The sequence below is a fragment of the Drosophila biarmipes genome, chromosome 3L (genome assembly GCF_025231255.1).
Source record: "Drosophila biarmipes strain raj3 chromosome 3L, RU_DBia_V1.1, whole genome shotgun sequence".
In the NCBI taxonomy this organism is placed as follows: domain Eukaryota; kingdom Metazoa; phylum Arthropoda; class Insecta; order Diptera; family Drosophilidae; genus Drosophila; species Drosophila biarmipes.
This window is the reverse complement of record NC_066613.1, coordinates 19,714,098-19,738,311: the sequence shown is the minus strand read 5'-3', so window position 1 is coordinate 19,738,311 and position 24,214 is coordinate 19,714,098. Positions and strand designations below refer to the sequence as shown.

At 44.2% G+C, this 24,214-nt stretch overlaps 5 protein-coding genes across 14 annotated transcripts in view; 3 read left to right on the top strand and 2 right to left on the bottom strand.

Moving 5' to 3' along the window:
• Positions 1-445: 445 nt before the first annotated feature.
• On the bottom strand, positions 446-4,339 carry LOC108035483 (inositol polyphosphate 5-phosphatase E). 3 transcript variants are annotated; one of them, XM_017111133.3, is made up of 5 exons: positions 4,268-4,339; positions 3,762-3,808; positions 2,179-3,688; positions 1,124-2,038; positions 446-1,002 (listed from the first exon to the last, which is right to left on the bottom strand). In XM_017111133.3, the coding sequence occupies exons 3-5, from the start codon at positions 3,396-3,398 to the stop codon at positions 894-896; spliced, it is 2,244 nt and encodes a 747-aa protein (XP_016966622.1). In that variant the 5' UTR covers positions 3,399-3,688; positions 3,762-3,808; positions 4,268-4,339; the 3' UTR covers positions 446-893. The 3 variants fall into 3 exon arrangements, with proteins under 3 accessions (XP_016966622.1, XP_016966624.1, XP_050742213.1); XM_017111135.3 differs by having other exon boundaries at positions 3,758-3,808; positions 4,268-4,338; XM_050886256.1 differs by lacking the exon at positions 4,268-4,339 and adding an exon at positions 4,134-4,152.
• Positions 4,340-4,923: 584 nt separating this feature from the next.
• LOC108035082 (spermine synthase) lies at positions 4,924-11,266 on the top strand. 3 transcript variants are annotated; one of them, XM_017110499.3, is made up of 4 exons: positions 4,924-5,316; positions 8,505-8,613; positions 8,973-9,095; positions 9,866-11,266. In XM_017110499.3, the coding sequence occupies exons 1-4, from the start codon at positions 5,032-5,034 to the stop codon at positions 10,447-10,449; spliced, it is 1,101 nt and encodes a 366-aa protein (XP_016965988.1). In that variant the 5' UTR covers positions 4,924-5,031; the 3' UTR covers positions 10,450-11,266. The 3 variants fall into 3 exon arrangements, with proteins under 3 accessions (XP_016965988.1, XP_016965986.1, XP_016965987.1); XM_017110497.3 differs by having other exon boundaries at positions 8,493-8,613; XM_017110498.3 differs by lacking the exon at positions 8,505-8,613 and adding an exon at positions 7,199-7,310.
• Positions 11,267-11,528: 262 nt separating this feature from the next.
• Positions 11,529-13,178, top strand: LOC108035084 (delta-aminolevulinic acid dehydratase). The gene has a single exon (XM_017110500.3). It carries the CDS (start codon positions 11,800-11,802, stop codon positions 12,781-12,783), a length of 984 nt encoding a protein of 327 aa, XP_016965989.1. The 5' UTR covers positions 11,529-11,799; the 3' UTR covers positions 12,784-13,178.
• A 142-nt stretch (positions 13,179-13,320) lies between these two features.
• Positions 13,321-15,495, bottom strand: LOC108035081 (uncharacterized). The gene is made up of 2 exons (XM_017110496.3): positions 15,350-15,495; positions 13,321-15,252 (listed from the first exon to the last, which is right to left on the bottom strand). The coding sequence occupies exons 1-2, from the start codon at positions 15,368-15,370 to the stop codon at positions 13,831-13,833; spliced, it is 1,443 nt and encodes a 480-aa protein (XP_016965985.1). The 5' UTR covers positions 15,371-15,495; the 3' UTR covers positions 13,321-13,830.
• A 290-nt stretch (positions 15,496-15,785) lies between these two features.
• The window catches only part of LOC108034992 (palmitoyltransferase app), a 65,007-nt gene continuing 56,578 nt past the window's right edge, over positions 15,786-24,214 (top strand). The window contains exons 1-2 of one of the 6 annotated variants that reach the window (XM_044095308.2): positions 15,786-15,919; positions 17,818-18,093. The gene's annotated coding sequence lies outside the window, so the exon portion shown is untranslated. Of the gene's footprint in view, positions 15,924-17,817; positions 18,094-24,214 lie in introns of all 6 variants that reach the window. The other 5 variants (XM_044095309.2, XM_044095311.2, XM_044095310.2 and 2 more) reach the window with 5 other exon arrangements.

The window sequence follows — 24,214 nt, the reverse complement described above, 5'->3', positions numbered from 1 at the left end:
GCCCCCCGGAGTGCGTCCGATGGCAACCAACTCAAGTTGAAATTGGTCAAAAGTTTAACATATTTGCGTGTGTGTGTCCGAGTGGCGTATTGGTTGCCACGGGGAAAGGGAGGAGTTGCTCGTTCTGGTCGTTTTTGGCGCATTTTCGGGGTATAAACGACCCCACAGCATGTGCATTTTGCTTTTGCCGAGTGGCTTTCGCCACAATTTTGATTTTCAAGTAAGGATCCGAAAAGCGCAGCCGTTTAATTGTTTAATAAGAATAAACAAGAGCATATAGCTTGCTTAAAACAAATTAAAAACTTCATTCGGTTTGCAAATTATACAAAATAATCAACTTCACGATACATAATTCAACAGTAACTCTTATAAAAACTAAATAAAAATGAAATTATAAATCTAGCAATAAATATTAAAGTATTTCAACAAGTAATAAAGCTCTCCCTTCGGATTCATATAGTATATTTACTGCTAGTTTAGATTAAACATTCAAAGTAATTCATATTTCGATTTCATTTCAATATTTGACTAAACTTTAACTAACAGATTTAGTTTAACTACGGACTAAGCTTGTGCTTCAGAGTAGAGGTACAGATTTGTTGCTCGAGTATGTATTCAATTATCTCTTAAGGAACGTATTACGACTAAGGCCTCGAGGCGAAAGGCAGCGCCTATGAACTACCGCAGCATTGCAGGGTAACTCGTGGTTAACTCGTTATTCGGTATCCGACAGCGAACTAGATAACAATCTAATCGGGGTAATGCAAAGGCGTCACACAACCGTAGGAAAGCTTTGACTAGCACTTTGAGATTCGAGTAAATGTTGGGTTGGGTGGCCAAAAGAAGGCCTGCCGAGGGTTCACTATCCTAGCTTTGGTTAATATCTCAGTAGTTTACTGTAGCACGCATACCGCCGAGGCGCCGGTGTATTGGTTATTCAAGCGCCGACGCATTCCCTCCAGGTAAATGTCGCGATGGAAGAGACCAGCAGCCAGGGGAATTCTGAAAAATAAGATTTCGTTTAGTAAGAGTTGAAAAGAATAGCAGCATTGCAAACTGAGGAACTGAAAATCCATCAAAAGATTGGTTTTAATGGGTTCTCAGATAGATTGCCATCACTTACGCATCGGTTCCCGCACGAATGAGTGTTCGAAAGAGCGCCCACACAGGCTTGTGGTCCGACGTGGTTATCGACGGCACAGAGTCGTAGAGTAGACACTGAACGTAGGGCTGCGTGGGTGTGGAAACACCGGGCACAAGGGTCTGACGCCGGATGACTAGTCCCTGCATTTGGCGGTACTTGTAGAGGATGCGATCCGTGTAAGCGGGTGCCCGCTGCTTCGACGAGGTGTCAAAGTTCTGGCTACCCGGATCGTACTTGTACGTGGGTGGAAATGTGATGTTAGCCTCCATAAATCCTCGGAAGGCGGCGCCATCCGCCAGAACAGAAGTCAGCTGATCCGTGTGCATGTAGCCATGCGGCAGATGCGATGGCAGCGGGAACTTGGTGTTTTGAATCCACTCCAGCAGCTTCTCGCGCGGCTCGCCTAGCCGAAAATTAAGATCGCCGCACCAGAAGACGTTGTCAAAGTTCTGCGTTACATCCTTGTTCTTATGCCGCAGATTGGGCAAGTTGCGAGGCAAGTCCAGGGCATTGATAATCCGCTTCACGTCCGACACACGCTCTTTCACCTTTTGCTGGTGAGCCGTTAAATGCGAGGTCACAAACAGCATGGAAGTGCCGAACAGACAAAAGGATATGGCCACAGCTCCCTTTGTGCGAAAGGCGGATCCCGTGCGCACCGACATCGAGGCATCCTCGGGAACCGAGCAGTACCAGATCAGATCCCGCCGCATGTACACGGCCAAGTGGAGCGTGCCCAGAGTCGTGGCGTGAAAGAGCACGTGGGAGGGTCCCAGGGTCTCCTGAATGGTGACTTCCCACTCGAAGCGGTCAGGCGTGGACTCCTGTGTGCCCATGACCACAATGTCGGGAACGTGCTCCACATTGACCGGCAGCACAAAGTCATTCAGTTGCCTGCAATGGAAATATCGTTGAACGTGTTGTAATTATAAAATTCAATATTTAAATGCTACACAAACGTGCTATTTGTTTATTAAGTGGATTGCATTAGGAAATTATTTATATTGCCTTGATTTTCTGGGGTTCATACTCACTTGGGTGCATGATGTCCATTCATGTTCCATGTTCCCACGAAGATGGTGACCTCTTTTTGCGGCAACACGCGGCCCAGTTCACTGGGGCCGAGAAGTGAAGACGAACCCAGCCTGCCATCAAGGTAGCTCCGTTCCCTGGCCTTGTCCGCCGGGATGAGGTTCAATGCATGCGCCGCCATCAGGGTCTGGCGGGCCAGGTTGGATCCCGATCCTTGCCGCTGGAGGGTCATGTTCTCATGCGACATAAACCTCACGCCCGGCTGCTCCTGAATTAGTTCTATTCCATCTGGCTGGGTGGCAATATTGGGCGAAGACATGTGCTGCGGCGTGGTGGCTCTTTTAATATCTCCAGGCTCCTCGGCGGCCTGTAGAGGCGGCAACTCTTGTCCCGGTGGATAGAGCTTCAAACGCAGTCGGGAACGGCAGGCGGACACTGCTATGGGTCTGATGGGCGACCGATTCTGCAGGCTTTCGCTCCGGGCCACCGAAGCACTGGCCGCCGCCGGGCTGCAGTGGGCAAAAAAGGTTTTACTTGCCACCGGTGACTCTGGCGCACTGGCACACTCGCTGGACGGACGCGGTCGGTGTGAGGATCCTTCGCTGGAATGCAGCGAGCCCGAGTTGTTGTCCACCATGCTCCAGCTGAGCGAGAGGTTGTCGCGTCGCAAAACGCTGTTGCTGTCCGGTATGGAGTTATATCGCACGGTGACAGGCGGCGTCATCGGTTTCTTCTCCGCCTTGCAGCACAGGCTGAATTGATGGCTAAATCGGTTGTGATTTGGCGATCTGTGCTTGGGTGACTTGCGGCGCATAACTACATCGGCTCCTCCGTCGCTCTGGGAACCCGCATCCGTGCTGTGGCGATGCGAGTGATTCTTTGCCTTCGAGGAACTTGGCTTGGCGCGCCTGTGGAAGCTGATTAGCCCGCTGTGCGACTTCTCCAGCGGCAGGGTTTGGCTCTTGTGGGCGCTGCCATTGTTGTTCACATGGTTTCCTGCGGTCTCCGCACTGCATTTGGCGAAACTCACATCGTACTGCCCGCAGGCGGACACTGGTCTTTGCTGGAGTCTGGGCGATTCGGGTGTCACGGGATGTGGTTCTACTTTACTGGGTCGCTTGCTCAGCAACCCGAATAGGGAGCCAGCGGATTTGTGGCCCGATCTGGGGCTGCTGGTCGAACTGGTTATCCGCTCCTCGCTTCCTGCGCTGCTGTGCTGCATGGTGGCTGTTGTTCGTAGCAAATGATTCTATCATCTAAGGTGCTAAGTGGCCCTCTTGATGCCCGCCTCTTTTGTCAAGTTAATTTGTCGCTATCAGTCGGATCTCCCGAACCCAGCTCATTGTGCTATGGCCTCTGGCCGCCGGCCATGTAAATCGTGAGGCCAGACGTCATCGAGCGCACAATGCAAATGCGACTTTGGTCCGCAGTGCAAATTATTTTGGGTCCGGCGATGACGTAGACGAAATCAGGCTAATTGCTTGGACTGCCGTGGATTGCGTGCGAGCGGCCCTGCAAGATTTTAATGAAGGCAAATAGTCAAGTGGGCTGGCCATGCGAAGGGTGCCATAACACACTTACTCACCTGCAGGCGAATGAACATAATACATGGGGGATCCTTGGGGCCGGGAGCTGAAAGGATTCAGAGAAAATCAATATGCTGGGTAATAAATGTGGCGACACCACCGCGAAATAAAAAAGAAAAGGGGGGTGGATTGCGGGCGTTTTGGGGGGTGGTTGGGCGCAGAGGGGTGGTCGCTCGGCCGACGACGTAACAACATTGGCATGCTGCGGCGCCCACACATCTGAGCACAGAGCACTCAACATCAGAACATCACGAGCACAATGCTACCCGATTCTCTGGGATCGAGAGATTTATAATTAGCAGACCATTGTTGCCGCCAGCAGCCTTGTTGTTGTTTCGTTGGCCTACGTCTAGCATAAAAGCAGCAACAACCAGCGCGCTGTTCAAGTTCAGGTTCAGGTGCACTGCGGATCCGCTTCTGGTGTGCTCCCTGTGTCCCGCACTGTGCTTCCTTCGCCCTTATGCTGCTGTCACCTGCGCAATTTATGTAATTTTATGAGGCCTACCGCTTTTTGATGTTGTTTACAGCCGAAAAGTTGGAGCAAGTGCGGACCGAGCCGTGGGAACTGTGATTTAGGGGTGGCAAAGTGGGTAGCCAGAAGCCGATAGGCTGGACAGAAATTTATCGATTACTATGGGGGAAGCTGCCTCGTGACACGAACAATAATGGAATTTATTTAAGATTAAAAAAATTGTTTTTATTAATTTAAGCAAATGATTTATATAAAACCTAGTAAAAATAAACACATAAAAAACGCACATTATGTGCATGCATTACCAAATAAATTATAAATTGATTAAAACATGTTTAAGAAGCAAATATGAAAATTAAACTTTTGTCACTTTTAAAAGAGCGCCAAAATGGCAAAGGAATGTATAAAAACTATTTTTGAAATAAAGTTCTCACGAATTGTTTTTTTAAGTATTTTAAATTTGATTTTTTTTTTAGGTAAAAGTAAATGTAGAAATATATTACCCAATATTTTACTTAATTTATGCTACTGCTGAAAAAATCTATTCTTATTAATAATTCGTTACCCTAGAGACTACAACAATCACTAAAACTCTTCCACACATTAATCACGTATTATAATAAACGATAATTTATTCACGGGTTCTGGTATATAAGCCCCGTCTGCTGCACGGCCACACCAGTGACCCATCGTTATCGACTTGCTATCGGTGCTCGGAATTCCCATCACTAGTATTTCGTTTCGTTTCGGTCGGTACGCGGTTCCACGGTTCTACGGATTAGCGCGAGTTCAGCACCATGGCGGCCCAGACTATACTGTTCGACTTCACGCTCGACAAGGACAAGACCGCCGACGAGGAGGGGCGCCAGCAGGTGGCCAAGATCCTGCGCAACGAGCTGGAGCACCTGTTCCCCCAGCTGGAGCTGGCCTACTCGATGGAGTCGCCGGAGAACGGCTACTTTGCGGTCCTGCACGAGAACAAGGACACGGTGGTCACCTGCCGCATCTTCCAGCACGGCCTGCTGACCCTCAACGTGGAGTACTTCCTGCCGGACGGCAAGGAGCCCATCATATCCTTCGATGTACGTAGGAAGTTCTCTGTAGATTCACTTGGAAAACTGCAAGCAAACCCCTTCCCCCAAAAAAGCACCACCCACATTTAACGCCCACCCTTCCGTGTCGCGGCTGATTAGATTGGGAAAGGGTTTTCCACCCACCGAGTAAAATTGATTTTCCGCGCCCCCACATACACATGCAGCCGAGTGCTCTTCGTACACGATGTACGCAAGTGGGTGTGTGGGATGTTTGGCGTTCGAGGGGGTGTGTTCTTGACCATGCTCCGTGCCCAAAGGCCCGGCACTTGGTCAGGGTCAGTTCGTCCGCCCTTGGCCTCAAGTGGCCCCCGGCCAGCGCCACAGCACTTTCCCCTATGTCCTATTATCTAACACCTCTGTAACACATCGCATTTCAGCTGGGCTTTGCTAGGTTAACTCGCGGTCCCATTCCCGCTCTTCTTCCGCCATAGGGCGGCGCACGTGGGCTCTACTCGAGATCCATTGACTGACGCGCCGAGGGGCAGGGTCTTATACAATAATTACAATACTATAAAGTCGATAAAATATTATCCAGGGAGAGGTAGGCCTATAAAAGCTCTTGACACTGCTATAAGGTCGGTAAAATATTATCCAGGGAAAGGTAGGCCCATTAAAGCTGTTGATATGACAAGTCCCAGTCGCCCTTGCATCATGTATGCTAGTAATCTTATGGGTAAACATTTTTAGGTGCGATAATAACCAAAACCTCCTAGTTTGGGGCCTCTCTTTATAAGAAATCACATGGTATACGAAAAGAAAACAATTCACTTTCCCTCCTTGTGGAAATAGAAAAGTCTTTTTCATTATTCCAATTTTCTTTCCTCATTTATTTAAGTACATCTGTAATACGACAAAATAAAAACCATTTCCGTCTATGCCTATACACTTGCCCATAGCCCCACACTTGAGGGCATAATAATAGCAACAAAACCATACTCAAACGTCTTAAAAAATAAAATAAGAAAGGAATATATTCTAAAGGCACAAAAATTAGTTTATACATTTTTTAGGATTCCTAAAAAAAAAGAAATTCTAACGAAAAAACAGAAATAGGAACTTTGTTTCACAGTTTCAGAAACTGTTTATAAACTGAAAAACAAAATTCTCTTAAAATTTAAAATCTTTTAACAACAATAATACATTTCTTGTTGACTGATTACAAGAAATGTATTATAATTTTTTAATTTTAATTTTTATTGTATAAAATAGAAACATCCAGTTTCAAAATAATATAGAAATTGGTACAAATTTTATTGATTCAAAAACTATTTAAAATTAAAAAAAGAAAAATATTTCGAGGAAATGTCTCATTATATTATGAAAGAATGAGGCCACAAAACTTTTGTTTTTGCCCCAATTATTAGTTGAAAATAACATATTAAAGAGCATCATTTATGAGTTCCAATGTGCTATTGTATTGATCGCAGCTGTTCCGTTCACGAGTGTGGAACTTTCCTTATCTAGCCGGCATCGTTTTTCTGTTTACGACTGTTGCTGCTCGTCGGTGGATTTCGCAAACCGCGTGTGGCTAAGCCTTCTATTGTCATTTCTGCGATTTGCGATTTTGCAATATGCCTGCACTCACATCGCCACAGGCAAATCTGCACGGCCTGTATATATTCCCTTTTTCGCTCTGTTCACTTTCCTTTTTCATAAGTATCAAGTATTTGGACTAAAAATAGTTCGCGTTGGGCCGGGCTGGCGGGGTCGCTGGCTGTGAGTGGTGGGCTGTTTGAAGAGTTCCCCGCCAGCCAGTTGAAGGTCACCTTCCATTACATTTTAATTTAGTCATCGTGCCCCGCCGCAGGCTGCCTGCCACACATGTGCATCCGTTGTTCAAGGACCTAAATAAAGGAGATTACCATTGCAGGCCATGCGCACTGTGGAACTGATTTTGCGGCAGAAATTCGATTCCGATCGGTCCAAGTACTTGCCCCCGATTAAGCGCGGTGGATATATCGACAATTACATGACTAGCTCAGGTTGGTCGAACTTAATGCCACTTACGTACAATCAATCAACAATCCAGTTGTGTTCCTGCTAGTTCCATTTGCAATAAGTATATATATTTACTCGAACTCACTCTACATACCACCTAAAGTATATGCCGAAATTCTCTTTCAAAATTCCACTGCAGAATCTAGAACACCTGTGCAGTTTTTCCACTAGTATTTCCGATTGCTGCCACCGCAAAAAAAAAAAACAAAAAAGTATCAAAAACCCTCATGACTCTCACCTGAATTGGACTCCTGCCTGGGAGAGTGAATCTCAGACTTTGTAAATTCACCGAAACGTCATTCCCACACTAGAATTGGAACCGCCTCGTTATCCCCGCACATTTCCACGCCCACAGATCATATTAGCCTAGCGTTACCTTCTAGGGGGACTACTTCTCTAGGGAGTTCCTGCATGCTAGTTTGTCCTATCTTTCAAACGGTCCTACTATCTTTCGGCAGTGATGCCAATGCTCATTATATTTGAGTTTTCGTTTGGGTTTGATACTTCTTATTTTGTTTTCTATTTTTGTATACCCCTATATCTTGCATTAAAGGTCAATTAAAATTATGGTTTGTATGTAATCCCTTATAATATTAAAAATAACTAAGCATTATAAAAAACCCTTTTTTATTAGAGAATTGTACAAGCAAGTAGTCCATCAAAAACCTTTTCAATCCAATGAATTACTTTTACTTTTTTCCCCATTTACATTTGAACTTAGTACAATAACAATTCTTTCACCCAATTATTCTTGACTTTGATTTCAAGAAATCGGATTCCATAGATGATCTTGAAAAGACCATTGGCATCACTGCAAACCTAGCATACCCACTGTTTTGAGATTTTTTTTAATTTTTATTACTTTTTATTTTCATATCTAATCCATCGATACACGAAACGTTCATCGATCATCATGAACAACCGCTGCCACATATCCTGGACCAAATTACACCAAAATTGCCACGAATTGTGAATAAATGTGTAAACTATTGAACCGTACCTACGCCCCAACGCACATGTGTCACCTGCCCCGCCTCGAAATCGATATCGTACCCGCTCCACGTCGTACGCTCGCTCATAAATTGGCTGCCGAACTTTCAACTGTAACAACGACACAACGCCTCGCTCTATAATAATGTGTATAAATAAAAAATGAATACGCCAAGGACCTCCTACAGACGGGTCGGAGTCTGGAGAGTGGCCTGGCAATCAAATTGAAGGCCAAAAAGGCCCAGAAGCTGCCGACGCTGAAGCGCGGCGATGTCTCCAGGTACTTCCCGGCGTCAGGTAAGGCAACCCCAATCCGTTTGGTTAACCATATTGCAAATAGAGCAACCACTACTCGTACTACCGCTACTGTATGTCATCCGAAATGTGTGAACGTATGACCGTTGAGCGTATGCAGCACCACCGAGCTGATGTTGTCAGAGTTCTCCTAGTGGCACCCAGCATGATAGATCATTTCAGCCATTTTCTCCTTCTGATTTACCGCATCTCTTTGGTTTCCGTAAGAGTGCATTTCGTTTGTCTAAACTTGATTCTCTGCATGCGCTGCCTCTAACAATTGAGCCTAAATCAGTACTAGTCTAACATAATATGCAATATACGTGGCCATTGAGGCACTAATCCATGGTACTCTTCCGCAGATGAGCGCATCATCGAGTACGACATCGACAAGGTGGTCTTCGAGGCCCGGTCGCCCTTCCAGAAGATCCAAATCATGCACTCAAAGACGCTGGGCAACATGCTGCTGCTGGACGAGCTGCAGAGTAAGTATGGCTATAATATGTTGCACACATGGATGCGCGAACGGTGTCAGGGTCGCCAATCGATTGGCGGCTGGCGCAGTAAGGGTCACATGCAATAGCCTGAAATGGGGACATAATCTATGTGGGTATGTGCCTAAAGGATGAGGTATTTAAAAAGCTGCAAAAATAGTTATTCAATATCACTGTCCATTTATATTCCGTAACACGATCTGTGGCTGACTTGGCATCACTGTTTTTCATTTGGCATCATAAATGTGAATAGTAGAGGAGGAAACGGTTTTGAAAATATGTTTTTTAAAACATATTTTCAAAAATAAATATTTAACATCATGAGTTACCTAATAATAAATATTCTATATCACGGACACATTAAAACTTGGTATGGATATGCAAAAACAAGTATTAAATATCACTGTAATTACTGACTTGGCATCATTGTTGTCGATTTTTCATCATAAATCTTAATAATTTACATATGGTAAGCGGGTTTGAAAACTTTGTACTGATTTGCAATAAATATTTAACATTAAGAACATTTTATAACTAGCAAATAATAAATATTCAACAACACGAACGGGTGCTGGGTTGTTAAAAATTGTTACATTTAAGTGTGTATAAATTATATCACGAATGGGTTTTATGAATTTAAATAGTATAATTCAAATTTAACTTTAATAAAAAAAATATAATATTACTAAAGTGAAGACATTTAATAGTCTCTTTATTTAATTTACAATTAATAAACACAACATATGTTTTTTCCTCTTCAGATATTGCTGAATCCGACTTGATCTACACGGAGACCCTGATGTGTCGCGGCGTGGAAAACTACGAGGGCAAGGAGATCTGCATCCTGGGCGGCGGCGACGGCGCCCTGCTCTACGAGCTGCTCAAGGAGAATCCCAAGCACGTGGTGATGCTGGAGATCGATGAGCTGGTGATGCAGACTTGCAACAAATACCTCAATGTGATCTGTGGCGATGTGCTGGAGAAGCGCAAGACCGACCAGTACGAGATCATTGTGGGCGACTGTGTGGAGTACTTGAAGAAGTTCATCGCCGAGGGCCGCAAGTTCGACTACGTGTTCGGGGACCTCACTGATATACCCATAACCGATGCCCCGGAGGGCGAGACCTGGGACTTTATACGCACCATCTTCGAGCACTCGTTCAAGGTGCTGAAGGCCGATGGCAAGTATTTGACCCACGGCAATGGGTCCACCTGCAAGGTGCAGCTGCGTCTCTTCGAGGAGCAGCTGGATCTGCTGCGTCCCAAGGTGAAGTTCACCACCACCAAGGCGTTTGTGCCGTCGTTCATGGAAGAGTGGCTCTTCTACCAAGTGACCTTCGCCTGACAAGCTCCGGGGGATTCCTCAGCAGCAGCAGCAGCAGTAGCTACTTCGGGCGCACCACCAACCGCCAGTCACACACCAGCATCACACAGCATAAGTCAGAAATCACGAACCGTCGGAGAGATGCTCCAGTTGCACTCCTACACAGTCACACTCCATGGAGCAGCAGCGGCAACAGCAACAGCAGCAGGAGCTAAGGAGCAGGAGAATAAAACCAATGGGAATGCGGGGCAATTGAAACCGCGACCCAGACGTCGAAAGAAGCGTGTGCACTATCACCACACACTGGTTTCTTAGTCCAGCAGACGTCAAATCGAGAGCACAAGCTAATCGCCATCAACGAAACCATCGCAACAAGACCCAAACAAAAGAAAACACGCACTTCCAATGGCTGTTACTTACAATTGAAAACCAAACCAAATACTTAACCCAATTCGTTTACGCTTAAGTTAGGCTTTAGTTCCGTTTCTCGTCCATTGATTTCAAAGCTAAAATTAAGTCAAAAGTACAACCTGTAAGCAAGGACAGGCTAACTAACTTATGTATCCGTGTTTATTTCAATTACGCCTAAGCATAGCATGTTGGCCAACTATTTGTAATATTTCGTATAACGTGTAAATCTATATATGTAGAGCGTATGTTTAGTTAACCATTAAAGAGCAAATTGAGGCGGGGAGGGCCCGGTCGAGGATGTGTGCATGAGGGTGTGAGCAAGCGTAGCAGAAAACACCAACTTTTAATGCTGTAATAACGATTAATACCAGACATTTTAAACGGGAAAACTACAAAGTTAATAAATAGTCGTATGCAGAAATGTGAAGAGTTTGTTTTATTCGGGGAGGCATACTACTGTGGGCATCAAGTAGGATACAAAATCTATTTATCTATATATTTATTAATCCTCTCCCGATGAAATACACTCATGTCAACAGTTTTCCAATCCTCAAAATATTTTATGTTAAAAAATTGCGTTTTTTATCTTACTTAATTTATCAAGAAATTATAGAAATGTAATTTGATTTGAAAAATCATTTTTTGTAACAAAACTTTTTTATATTTAAAAAACGGGACTAGGAAAATTAAATTAATTTACTTATACGCATCGTATCCTAATCCAAATAAAACTTACGTAACAAATCAAAATAGTGTTTTTTATGTTATATTACACAAAAATATATTTTCTTAGATTTTTATAATTAATTTTTAAAGAACCACCCTGTCCTAACCCAAAATGATAGTGTTGGAAAACCGCGCAATGGAGAAGGTACTGAATATGCCCACGCGCCGAGCACTTGGTCGTTAGTTTCACTTGTTACGTTGGTTTTCATTTTCCTGAGGAGCTAAGCGGACAGCATGGAGCGCAAACTGCACAGTGGGATGCACCACGCCACCCTGCGCCTGCTGCAGGAGTCGGGCTGCGAGATAGCGCCGCACAATCTGATGTACCCGGTGTTCATCGTGAGCAACGACGATGACGTCCAGCCGATTGCCAGCATGCCGGGAATCTCGAGATTCGGTCTGAATCGCCTGCGGGAGCACCTGCAGCCACTGGTGGCCAAGGGCTTGTCCTCGGTGCTGCTGTTCGGCGTGGTGGAGCCCCAGCTGAAGGACGAGCAGGCCTCGAATGCGGACTCCGCCGAGAACCCGGTGGTTAAGGCTCTGCCCAAGCTTCGGGAATGGTTCCCGGATCTCCTGATTGCCTGCGATGTTTGCATCTGTCCGTACTCTTCGCACGGCCACTGTGGTCTCCTGGGCGAAACGGGTCTGGAGAATGGTCCCAGCATCAGGAGGATAGCTGAGATTGCCGTGGCCTATGCCAAGGCTGGTGCCCACATCGTGGCTCCTTCCGACATGATGGACAACCGGGTGAAGGCCATCAAGCAGGCCCTCATCGATGCCGAAATGAACAGTGTGTCCCTGCTGGCCTACTCCGCCAAGTTTACCTCCAATTTTTACGGACCCTTCCGGGAGGCAGCCCAATCGGCTCCCAAGTTCGGCGATCGAAGGTGCTATCAGCTGCCCAGCGGCTCCCGCAGCTTGGCCATGAGAGCCATCCAGCGTGATGTGGCCGAGGGAGCAGACATGCTGATGGTCAAGCCGGGCATGCCCTATCTGGACATCCTGCGCTCCACCAAGGATTCCTATCCGTACCACACGCTGTACGTCTACCAGGTGTCCGGGGAGTACGCTATGCTGTATCATGCCGCCAAGGCGGGCGCTTTCGACCTCCAGGATGCCGTGCTGGAGGCCATGAAGGGCTTCCGAAGAGCTGGCGCGGATTGCATCATCACCTACTACACGCCCTTCCTGCTCGACATTATCGGAAGGGTTAAATGAGTTGTCTACCTCAAAGGCGTAACCTTCGATGTCTTAAAACCATTTTCATGTGGATTAGAGTGGACTTCTTTTAGCTGATAGAATAGTGCAATATTTTAAAATATGCTTTATAGAGCACTTCAAGAACATGACTTTAAAGACATTTAATAAGAGGAAAAACAAATGTTTACCTTGATTTAGGAACCAACATATTCAATTAATGTATTAAGCATTTTAACAAGACTAAGGCAAATACTTACTTATGAGCGATAAGCTCTTTAGATGACAGTTTTTGATATTAAAGGTATACCCTTCGCCCCCTACAGAGGTCCACTCTAATCGATGATCACCATTACAAGTGCTTTTAGTTAGGTGCCTCGCTCCATACGCGCAAATACACACACAAATAGAATGTACATTTTAATGGTCTTATCAATCGGCCGGATTTGGAATTCTAATGGGCCAGGGTACACTCCGAATTTCAATTGCATGGCGAAATTCAAGCGGTCGATCCGGTCGATCCAGTGACAACAAATCAAGAGTTTCCAGCGAAAGCTGTTCGTTTTGTGATGGCAATTAACACTTTAATGTGGACTCTTCGATTGCATTTACAAATGGGCTACGGTGAGCACTGAACACTGCCTGGAGCTTACTGGCTAGATTGGTACGAGTTCAAGTCTTACAAAAGGATAAAAATCACAAAATGAAAGGCAGAAAGAGATTAGAAAATATTCAAGGTACTGATAAAAAATCATTAGATCGTTCAGTACTTTTCAACCTGTTTACATATACAATTTCCACAACATTTATAAATTAATGTAACTAAATACAGGTTGTTCTTCGTAGATGTAGTTGAAATTGTGGAAAAAGTAACCTGATCAATATTTACTTTCTTAAACTCCTGTTCTGCCAATATTAGTTTAAAATGGAACTAAAAACTTGTCTTTTAAGAAATCAAAACTAACTAAGGTTAAAATGTAAATTAAAAACAAATTAAGGAAACTATAGCTACACGTAAAAAAGAGAAAATACTGAGTGCATTAAGGAGAAATGGCTGGACCCGCGGCTTTAGGGGGTCTCGCTGCTGTGGATGCGGCTGTGCTCCAGGATATCCGTGTTCTGCATGGGCTCCAGGTCCGTTTCCGAGATAATCTCCGCCAGCCACTGCTCGATCTGAACGGGGTGGAACGAGTCCTCGTCGCCGCTGTTCGCCTCCAGGATGATCTTGAGGTTCTCGAAGTTCTTGAGGATCAGCCTCTTGCCTGGCTGCACTTGTGGTCCCGATTCGCTCTGTGTGAGGGATGTGGTGGTTGAAACTGGCTCCTGTTTGGGAGCCGACTGCCTGGGATTGGAATTGGCATCGCAGCTGGAATCGGCGGCGGCAGCTTGAACCGGCTCCGCCACCGGGTGGTACGTCCTGCGCGGCTTCTCCACCATGCTCTTCTTGATCTCGTTGAGCAGGCGATTGTAGAAATCGCAGGTGACATCATGGATCTCGGTCTCCTCATATCGTTGGCCCTGACCCGGCGTGGGCGTGGAGTCAGAGCTGGGCTCGCGGTCAGCTTTCTCCTTCTTTTTGTTTGCCTTTTGCTTTTTGGACTGCGAACGGGAGCTGGCATTGCTGGAGTAATTGGAACTGGAAGCGGTGGTCGTGGGCGTGGAGTTCGAGGGTTCGGTGGTACTGGAGTCAGCGGATTTGGCCAAGGGAATCTCCGCACTGACCGCCTCCTCGCTGGCACAGTTGATGGTCAGGCTGGCAATGTTGCGCAGGTTGATGGTGCCATTGCAATTGTTGATGGTGATCTTTGGCTTGAAGCGCTGCTTGCGACTCTTGGCTTTCGGTGGTTCCTGAATGCTGCTCTTCGATTTGGCCGAGGTCTCGCGGCCCAAGCTGGAAACGGCTTCGGCTATCGAAGACTCCAGCTCGTCGTCCAGCTCCTCCAAGTTCAAGGGCGGCACATAGGTTTCCCTCTTGATCTTGGCCTTCTTTATCAGATCCTTGGCCTCCTGCAAGGTGATGTTGATAATGGAGCGCTTGGCATTGTCTTCGACGAGAGATCTGTTGTGGGAAAAGTCCACCACGATGGACTCCGGCGGGGCGCCGTCTTCGTCCAGATCGAGATATGACACTTGCCCATCCTGCAGGCACTTGTACATGGTCTCGTGGTCATCCAGGGGCTCTATGTAGTCCTCGTTCCTCAGGCCCGTGGTGCGGTAGTCCTGGAGCGCCAGCTGCATGTCGCTGTTGTCCAGCAGGAAGTGCCCGAAGCTCCGGATGGCGGTAAGCAGCTTCTCCTCCGTGTCCTCGCCCTCCCCGGGCACAAAACGCACGCCACTCTGATCCTTCTCCACTTCAGCGTTGGACTTCTTCAGCATCTGCTGCTGCTGCCGGGTGTTCGCTACGACCTCCAGTTGCCGCAGGAGCAGCTTTTCGCGCATATGCAGTGCCGCACGGATTTCATTGAACTTCTTTTGCACGGTGCCTTTGACCTGGGCGGTGGAAAAATTGGGCGTGTTTGGGAAGAGAGCCAAATAAAACAATGATAAGTTATTAAGGCGCGTAGAGTTAGGCCCCAAGTCTACCCACCTCATCCAGATTCTTGTCCATTTTGTCACAGCTCGTAAATACTTTCACTTTCTAAAGGCAGAGCATTTTTTTCTCAATTCCTGTGTATCAATATTTTTTGTTTGATCGATCAGCTGGGTTGCAGAGCGCCCGCTAGGGGTGGGAGAACAGCGATGTTTTCGAAATGATATGGGATATCGATGTTTTTGTCACATATCGTCTGGACTTAAATTTACGCGGGCTTAGAGTGACCGTTTTTTGAGCAAATGGTATGTAGGCGGGCCTTTGCATGTTAAAAACTTTAAAATTAAGCTATATTAACAATTTATGAATGTTGAACTACGGTCCTCAAAAGAGATCGATCTCTTATCTCGCTTTTTCAGCGACACTTACGTTCCCTTACGTTTGCTTACGTTGGCGACTCTCGTTCCGCAGTTCTTCTTCTTCCCCCTCGTTCGGATTTCGGTTTGTTTTCATTTCAACTTCGTGTCCATGGTTCATTCCATTTTTTGCATCGGAGGCGCGCATTTCGATTAAATTCGGAAGTGCGCTATGTTTCGTTAACCGTTCAGAACTAAAAACACGATAAACGTTGGTAACATATAGTTTCGAAACTTCAAAAAAAAAAAATATAACAAAGTGCAAAAAAAAAATCGCTAGATTCGATAAATCGCCGGGGAAATAACACCCGATTCAGCTGTTAATTGTGCCCAACCAAACAATAATTACTATTAATTAATGTGTTTTGAAAGTACATTTGTTGTGCGAAGAGATCTCAAATTAACAAGGACTTGAAATAAATGAAACTTAAAAACTACGATCAAAGGCAAAGGCAAAAGCAAAACAAATCGAAAATCGCCGCTTCCACGTACTCCCAGCTGTCTTTGTCTTTTCGCCTGCCGTCTCGCTTGCACGCGTCGCGGCGCCCTCAAGTGTTTGGTTTTGTAATTGCCTTTGCCTCGCGAAACTGTGCTGATTTAAATGTTTCTTAGTGTTTCCAAGGGTTTATTTCAATTAAATGCATACGAAACCTGACAATTGTCGCGTGGCTTTTGCAGGGAATAGGAAAAAAACGCCTGTGTTTAAATAACAATAGTCATCGCTTATTGTTGTTGCCTCAACTAATTTGAGCTGTGCGAGTGTGTGTGAGTGTGTGCTGTGTCGGATTGTGTTTGTGTGTAGGCCCGCTGCCTTTGTTGTTGTTTTTGTTTTTCCTTGCTCTTCGCAGACAATAAAAAAAATATTCAGAGAATTCTCGTGTTTGTTTCCCATTCGCAAGAGAGAGACACACGGCAAAAGAAACAACAAACAAGACGGCGACAACAACAAAAACAACAACAAGAACAGCAGCAGCAGGGAAAAAGAAACACACATGCAAAGCAACAAAAGAAAAGGCAAATAAAAGAGAGCGAGAGAGAGAGCGCAAATTGTGTCAGTGACGCCAAAAATTTAAAAATATCAATAATGCCCACAACTCGTGTTTTATTTTCGTTGCGCCAAAAGGTTTAAATTAAATTTGTGCAACTATTTCTGATTGCTGTTTTTATGCAGTGTTTTCTGGCTCTTCCCTTTCTGCCTTTGCGATTGCGAGACTGTCTTTGCAGATTGTCTTTGCGTCTGGATTCCATTGAATGTTTTACAAACAGATGATGCATGTGTGTGCTTGTGTGTCTGTCGCTGTCGCTGTCGCACACATGTGCTCGGTTTGATTTCTTTAAATTTGCTTTATGGGAATAATACAGTTAGGCGCTGCTTTTCGCTTTCTGGACGACTAGCTTTCTGCCTTTGCTTCTAGCTTTCCGGTTTTTCTCTCTTTCCTCTCCTTTTTTTTTTATTTTTTGGTTCCATCTTGTTGTCATCGGGAAACCTGTTTTCTTTTGTTTTCTTTTTTTTTTTTTACCTGAGATCTGGCTTTTAAATTCGGAATTACCTCATTTTACACCTCAATCTCGGTGCTTTTCATTTAGTCGCCGCGACTAAGCCAGCAAATTAAATCATCTTAAATCCGCCCGTATTTGTACGTCGTTAAAACGTTATTATTCGGGGAGTTCAGGTTGTTAGCCCAAAAAGTTATCGAAATTGGGAATTCCAATTAGAAATCGCTTTGAAATAATTATCAGAAAATATAACCATAAATATTTAAATATTAAATTAAAATATCAATTAAAAAAACCAGAATTATAAGGGTCTTGCAAAATTGTAAAAGCCCCAGGAATACCCTATAAAATGATAATATTACGAACATTCAGCAGGCAAATAAGAAAATCTTAAAAACATATGAAAATAAACTTAAATTTTTTTTATAGTATTTAATTATTAGGGATTTTATAAGCCCCAAAGAATACCCCTTAAAATGATAATTTTACGAACATTGAGCAAATAAAAAATCTTAAAAAACCAACTTCAATTGATTTTATAGTATTTAAATCACTTTTACAATCCTAAAAATAACCCATTTTTTACACTTTACAACACTTAAAACCGCACAGTTAAACCCCTACTATAGCTCCAGAACAAACCTACAACCCAGCAGTGAAAACTAACCCATAGACAGTGCTTGCTATTTTAAAAACTCCACAAATCTATCGTTATTTTAACCAAAACCCTGTAAGCAGTCAATAAAACTACGTGAAATTACGCGTGAATCGAAAATCGTACGAGTACTTAATCATCATCGAAGGCGAGTGTTGAAAAGTGTTCCGAGGTCAATGTTTCTGTTTCTGCTGCTGGCAACGCATCGCTCGAGTTAAACAATCTGCAGCCAGGTGAGTTTCATTCGGTTATATTTGCTATTTGCCACTTGCCACTTGCTACTTGCCATTGTAACACTCCCCTGACCCTGGCCCCGCTTTTGGAGTGTTTCGAAATGCCGCCCACTGGTATCTGCTCCATTGAGAGACCCGCAGACCAGTTAGTAACTCCCCGTATCTGTATCTGTATCTGTATCTTTATATCTCTGTCGCAGTGTGAATTTATTTACTTTCGATGTTGCCGATAATGTGCGATGAGTAAGTTCAGTACAAGTGGGCTAGGTACATACAAAGTCAACTTGAATGGAGCTGCTAAACATTTTATAGTTATCGGCCATTATTATCTAGAGCAAATACATTAAATGAACTGCGAAGCTATATTTGCTCGATAATATCTTTAAGTACTCTTCTTTTCACTCGAGTTCTGATCAAAAATGCTAGTGGAATAATTTTCATATTGAAATCTTAACAAAACGGACTTTCTATGGGTTCTGACCACGGGTTTCAAGTATGTACTTGGTTCTGGTAATCTCGACCTCTATATTAACATTATAATTTATGTTTGGTTTCTTATCGAACACAGATTAAACTACAAAGCACTTTCACCTTTTTAATGCCAAAACTCGTCGTTAATATTGTTGATTTCACAAATAACGAGCTCAACGGTCAGAAAACTCTTTATATTTTATTTATCCCCCGATTTCTTCTGCAAAAACTGGCTTTTTCCATTGATTTACGATAATTTTGCATCTTTGTTGCCGGCGGATAATTAATGCACATTAACTGCTCTTAACGCATAGGTATTCCTTTTGTCCGGCGATTTTAATAACTTCATTTCGCCACGCTTAATAGAGTTCCCATTGATGGTGCGATGCTGCGCTGAATTGAGTGGCAATTATTAAATTCATTGTAATTGCAAATTACAATGCAATTAATCAAAGCCCCGAATCGATTGAAATCGAAGCCGCTTTAACAACTGCAAATGCAATTGTCTGATTATCCGACTGGCTGTCTGTCCATCTGCTGGTCCAGAGGAGCCTCAGCACCAGCCCCATGAAACCCAACCGCATTCAACAATTGCAGAGCCCTCCTCCCATACACAATGTGTATAAATTCATTACTCGGCTTTAATTAGTTTCAATTCGCCCCGCACCATCCAGATATCGACGGGGTCAGAGTAGTTGAATTTCAACCAATTGTTTGGCTCGCTTCAGTTTTCTGTATTTTCGCAAAATTATTTTTCATTTTTGCGCAATCAAATCGAATGGACAATGTATGCAATATTTTGATTCACACGTTTTTAGCCTTTCTAGATGGCTGGCAAAAATAAATTAGAACCATGCCTGGCCAGTTTAATTGTAAATATCTTTTGGGTCACAAGTTGGCATTCTGCTAGATGTTGTTTGCCTGCACATATATACTCGTATTTGCCAATAACTCTGGCCATTGTGCACTCTCTGATATTTGGGCTTTCGAAATGTTTGCCAATTGCCACAGACTCCTGACTTGTGAATTCTGATTGCAAGCTGCTGACCTGACCGCCGGCGACCCCTGGACACTCGAATTTTCGCCCACGGAGAGTTGGTCATTTGCATAACAAAGCCGCTTAGCTGCTGTTTTCCGGCACATACTTTTCGTATTCATGATTGATGGCTGCGGCTTGCCATATATTGTATCTGCCAGATACGGCTGCATGTATATGGGACAAGTGCTGTACTTTTATCTCTGGTGCAATTAAACTTAATCACTTGTTCACAATTAGCACTGGCAGCTGCGATAATTTCGTGTGTGCGCCTGTGTTTTTAGGGCCATTAGGCGGACATAAAAATCCAGTTTGCCCCCGGAATGAAGCCTATTTTGAATGCCGGCCTGGCCGCAGGCAGCAGAACATAAAAATCAAATCAAATTACATTACTAATGCGCCGCGTTGTCCGCGACTAGGCCACATTCGCACAGGCATTTGCATTTATTTTGCCAATTTATGCTCCAGGGGTTGTGATAAAAAACAAAACACGCCAGAAAATCCCCCAATTCTGACCCGTCCAAAGCTGATTTCACTTTTTGGATTCTCTGTTTTAGCTTTCAGGCGCTACCTTCGCGTGCGTGGCCCCCCGAAAGCCAAGCTGGTGACTCATGGAAATGTACGCCGCGTTGTCCTTTTCCCGAGGACGACGGCTGTCCCGGTCGTTTTGGCTTTTTTACGGCCTGAATCATGCATTTTTTACCACTCCTGGCCTTTTATTGGCCGCCTTTTTTCGAAGCGAATGCGTTTAGCTGGGCGTGGATTTGTTTTTATTAGGGGGTCTCGCGTGGGCGCTTTGGCACAGATCGTAATGTCATATTCAAGCGGTTTTACTACACCAAAGGGACACTTTTTGGCCACGCACAACATTTGCGGGCTTAAGACCTGCTTTTAGGGTAATTGTTTAAGATGTGTTGTGGAGGGTCCTGTTTATCTAAGCTTTTACTCTAAATTTATAGTTTTTCTATCGAATCAAGTATAATATTGTTTTATACACTTGGAAAAAAAGTGTTTAAATTGTCCATCTGAGCTTAAAGGCATTTGCAAAAAGCTTCTGTTCTCAAAAAACAAAATCAAGATCATTTTCATCTCTATTTCCAGGCTACTAAATCATAAATATCAATTTCAAGAATACTTTCGTCTTGATTTCAAGAACGTTACTTCTTAAATTAAGAATAACTGGCTTCATAATGATTTTTATTTATTTTTTTGCCTTTCCTATTTGGTTTTCTCTTTTTTTTAAGTATTCCTGTCTAGTGAATCAATCTGAATATGATGATGATGGATTGCTTATGGATTTGTCTCAGTTCGCATAACAAACTTGGCAATTTGTTTACTTGTCGCAATTTTCTGTTTAAAATGTTCGCAGCCGTAATTTCAATGATGGATGTGCAGCTGCCCTTGCCTGTATCCTGCCATCTTGGTTAGAATATTATCCGTTTTCGTTGCTTCCAATTAATCCCCGACCATCATTCGCCATCCCCATCTAGGTTTCACAATATGTGACCTAACAAAAGTCCGAATCTGCCGGCCACTCGATTGATGCTCGCCAATTTACGGAAATCCCGCTGCTAAAAAAATGTAGGGAGAAGTGCATTTTTTGTGCAGCCAATACTAATGCGCCATGATTTATTAAAAAATCGGCCACTCCACCGCACACATGACCGAGTCCGAATGCCCGGGCGGACTGGGCGGGTCCAGAGGCCAGAGAACCCACTCGATGGCAGGAGCACTCGACTATTCATCTAGAGCAGACGGTCGGACAAGTAATCTCCTTAAAATGCAATTTGTTTTGTTGCAATCAACGATTTTTGATGATGACGACGGGCCGAAGGAGCAGGAGGAGCACTGGGTCAGGACCTCCTGCCCATGAAGGCGATGATGATGGTGATCGAATGCGAGTTGGGTAACAATTTGCAGCGTGGCCAAATAAATTGGTTGTTATACTGGGCCCTTCCGACCTTTTGCCCTTCCTAAAAAATGATGGAGATGAAAACAAAATTCGAAGCATGCTTCTGGTTTTTTTTAAGAGCCCCACACTTGACTGCCATTCTGATGCATGGGCCTGGCAATGCAGTCCGAGCGCTGCGACAGCCCCAGACTGACGGATGGATAGATGGCCGGATGGTTGGAGTAGCACCTGAATGACTGGCCAATGGAAATGAATGAATCACGGGCTGGGAGCCCCTCATCCTCAGTCTCAACCCTTGGCAAAAATGCAACGCACACGGAGGGGCTAAAAAAAAAAAGAAAGCATGCATGCCACTCGATCTCTTGTATTGGGAATATGAGCTTATTTGCCATGAGTGGTGATTAATTCGTAATCTCAACACGTCACGGAAATGGTGATTATAAAATATATACAGGTTGTAGGGGCTAATTAGCAAAGATTTCCACTCGACAAGGCAAATTGGAAAGACGTCATTTGGGTACTTGGTTAAATCAGTGGGTTGTTATAGCTAAACCCCAAAATAAGAAAGCTATAAAAGTTACATATTACGTAATAAAATTATAAATTATGTGCTGTTTCTAGTGAGGTTTCCCTTTGATAAAGCAAATTGGAAAGACGTCAGTTTCTGCTTTGACGATTTACCTATTACACACGCCTAGGTATTAAAAGCATGCTTTTTATGTGATCGCCTGATGAAAACACCAGTTTAACAATCATGAAGAAAGCGGAAATAATCTTTAAGCTCAGTAAATTTTATGACGAAAGATAATAAAATCACTCGAAGAGACGTTTGCGATGTTTAAGCAGGCAGATTGTGTTTATCAAATAAATTGAGATAGCTGCAGAGCTCAAGTGGGGGAATCTCACTAAGGTATCTATAGAGTAGAATAATTGAAATGTTTACAGAGTCGCACGGCGATGGCGCACCTTTGTGTGTCGCTCTTTTGAGAGTTACGAGCTGCGAGGGTCAATCGGCCAGTTTTCGGTCGTTGCACAGTTTATTGCGTGTTTTCCCGTAACAGATTTGTTTGCCATCCCTTTGTTTGTTTGCCAAACCCCTCGGATTCCCGGTGCATTTTTCCCAAGTTCCCCTGGCCGCCGTGAACCATTTTATTTGCCTGCACGTATCAGAAGCGTGTTTCAATTTGCACAAAAATTCACATGTCGATTGCTGCTCCATCCAACCGTCTATCCGAGATTGATTTTTAGCACGCGTATTTGTCTGCTCTCTTGGTCTTTCTATCTATCTATCTATCTATCTATCTATCTGTATGTCTACCTATCGGTTTGCCTGACTGACTGACTGTCTTTCCATGCGCCTGGCTGCCAGCCCAACACCGCGTATACGCAATGTGAACTTCCTTAGCATATTTCCGCATACGCCATGTGTGCATTACATTTTATACAGTTGAGCTTCTATAACTCCAATTTTCTGTAGTTAAGAATTGGTTAAATTTTTAATACCCTAGAAAAACACCAAACTAACCATGTAAAGTTAGTAAAATGTATAAAACAAAACCACATTTCAAATTGAATGCAACTTTGAATAGATTTTTCATGGCTACATTTCTTATCTAACTAACAAAAATTCATTGTGTGTCCCTTGAGAAAGCAATTTTTTCAGCTCAAAAGGAATTTTTGTCATGGAATGTCGACTTTAAGGGATTTAATATCAAGAACCATTGAAGTTTGGAATTTTTCAATGTACTGAAGTTCGACTGTGGCTGCGATTCGGAAGCACTGTTGAGCAAACACTCTGCTGCCAGCTGTCTCCTGGCCGAACTTCCTCCTGTCGCCCAATGAGATGTGCATTTATTTCAAGTCCTCGACAAATGGCAATTGATTAACTCGTTTTCCGCCCTCGACACCAGGCCATCCTCATCTCGCAACCGATGGCCATGTGTGTATAAATCCATATGTAGCTACGTGCTCCATTCAGCGTCAGATGGTTTGATACTGCGAGTGTATCAGCACGCTTATCGGCAGTGCCTATAAGCACACCCACCAGCGAACCCACTCCCACATCCACGGTATATTCCGACCGTAGAACCGTATAATGTAGACCCTATCAGGCATTCCCTGAGATGACCCTCCGCACCCGCCAGTGCCCCGAACGGCCCGCCACTCTTTGTAATCGGGGTCTGTGTTTTTTCGCTGTTATTTCAACAATTTGCTGATTAGATTTTCATTTCGTACTTCCCTGCCCCCGTCTGGCCATTCAAGAGAAAGTTGCTTTCGTGCGCCGAGAGTTTCTTAATTGAAATAATTTAGTGCAATTTCCAGGTTTCCCTTAAAGCTGGCCTCTTTTACCTACGGCCTTTGTCTGCTTGGGTTGGTTTTTGTCTTTTGTTTCCTCTGCCACCGCATTCTACGGACGTCGTTTATCTTGTTTACCTTACCGCACCCACAAAGGAAAGGAAAATGAAAAGCTGGGGGGGGGAAAAGCACACGAAGTGACGTGGTTGTAAGGAAAGCTGCCGCAGTCATCGGTAACTAATCAGTGCCAGAATTAAGTTGACAAAATGCCATGACCAGGCAGAAAGCACAAAGCAGGGCTGTGATAAACGGCTTTTATAGGGCTTGGGGTTCCCGTTTTCAAGACCTAACACTCGGAAATTGTTAACCAATTTGCTGGCAACAAGTAACATTTTATTTAAGATAAT

Excerpts from the sequence above, each read along its gene's own strand:
- LOC108035483 (XM_017111133.3), bottom strand. The coding sequence starts at position 3,398 with ATGCAGCACAGCAGCGCAGGAAGCGAGGAGCGGATAACCAGTTCGACC. Across the intron at positions 2,039-2,178 it reads AATGGACATCATGCACCCAA|GCAACTGAATGACTTTGTGC; the intron begins GTGAGTATGAAC and ends TTTCCATTGCAG. Across the intron at positions 1,003-1,123 it reads ATTCGTGCGGGAACCGATGC|AATTCCCCTGGCTGCTGGTC; the intron begins GTAAGTGATGGC and ends CTTATTTTTCAG.
- LOC108035082 (XM_017110497.3), top strand. The coding sequence starts at position 5,032 with ATGGCGGCCCAGACTATACTGTTCGACTTCACGCTCGACAAGGACAAG. Across the intron at positions 5,317-8,492 it reads AGCCCATCATATCCTTCGAT|GACCTCCTACAGACGGGTCG; the intron begins GTACGTAGGAAG and ends GAATACGCCAAG. Across the intron at positions 8,614-8,972 it reads CAGGTACTTCCCGGCGTCAG|ATGAGCGCATCATCGAGTAC; the intron begins GTAAGGCAACCC and ends ACTCTTCCGCAG.
- LOC108035084 (XM_017110500.3), top strand. The coding sequence starts at position 11,800 with ATGGAGCGCAAACTGCACAGTGGGATGCACCACGCCACCCTGCGCCTG.
- LOC108035081 (XM_017110496.3), bottom strand. The coding sequence starts at position 15,370 with ATGGACAAGAATCTGGATGAG. Across the intron at positions 15,253-15,349 it reads TGGACAAGAATCTGGATGAG|GTCAAAGGCACCGTGCAAAA; the intron begins GTGGGTAGACTT and ends TCCACCGCCCAG.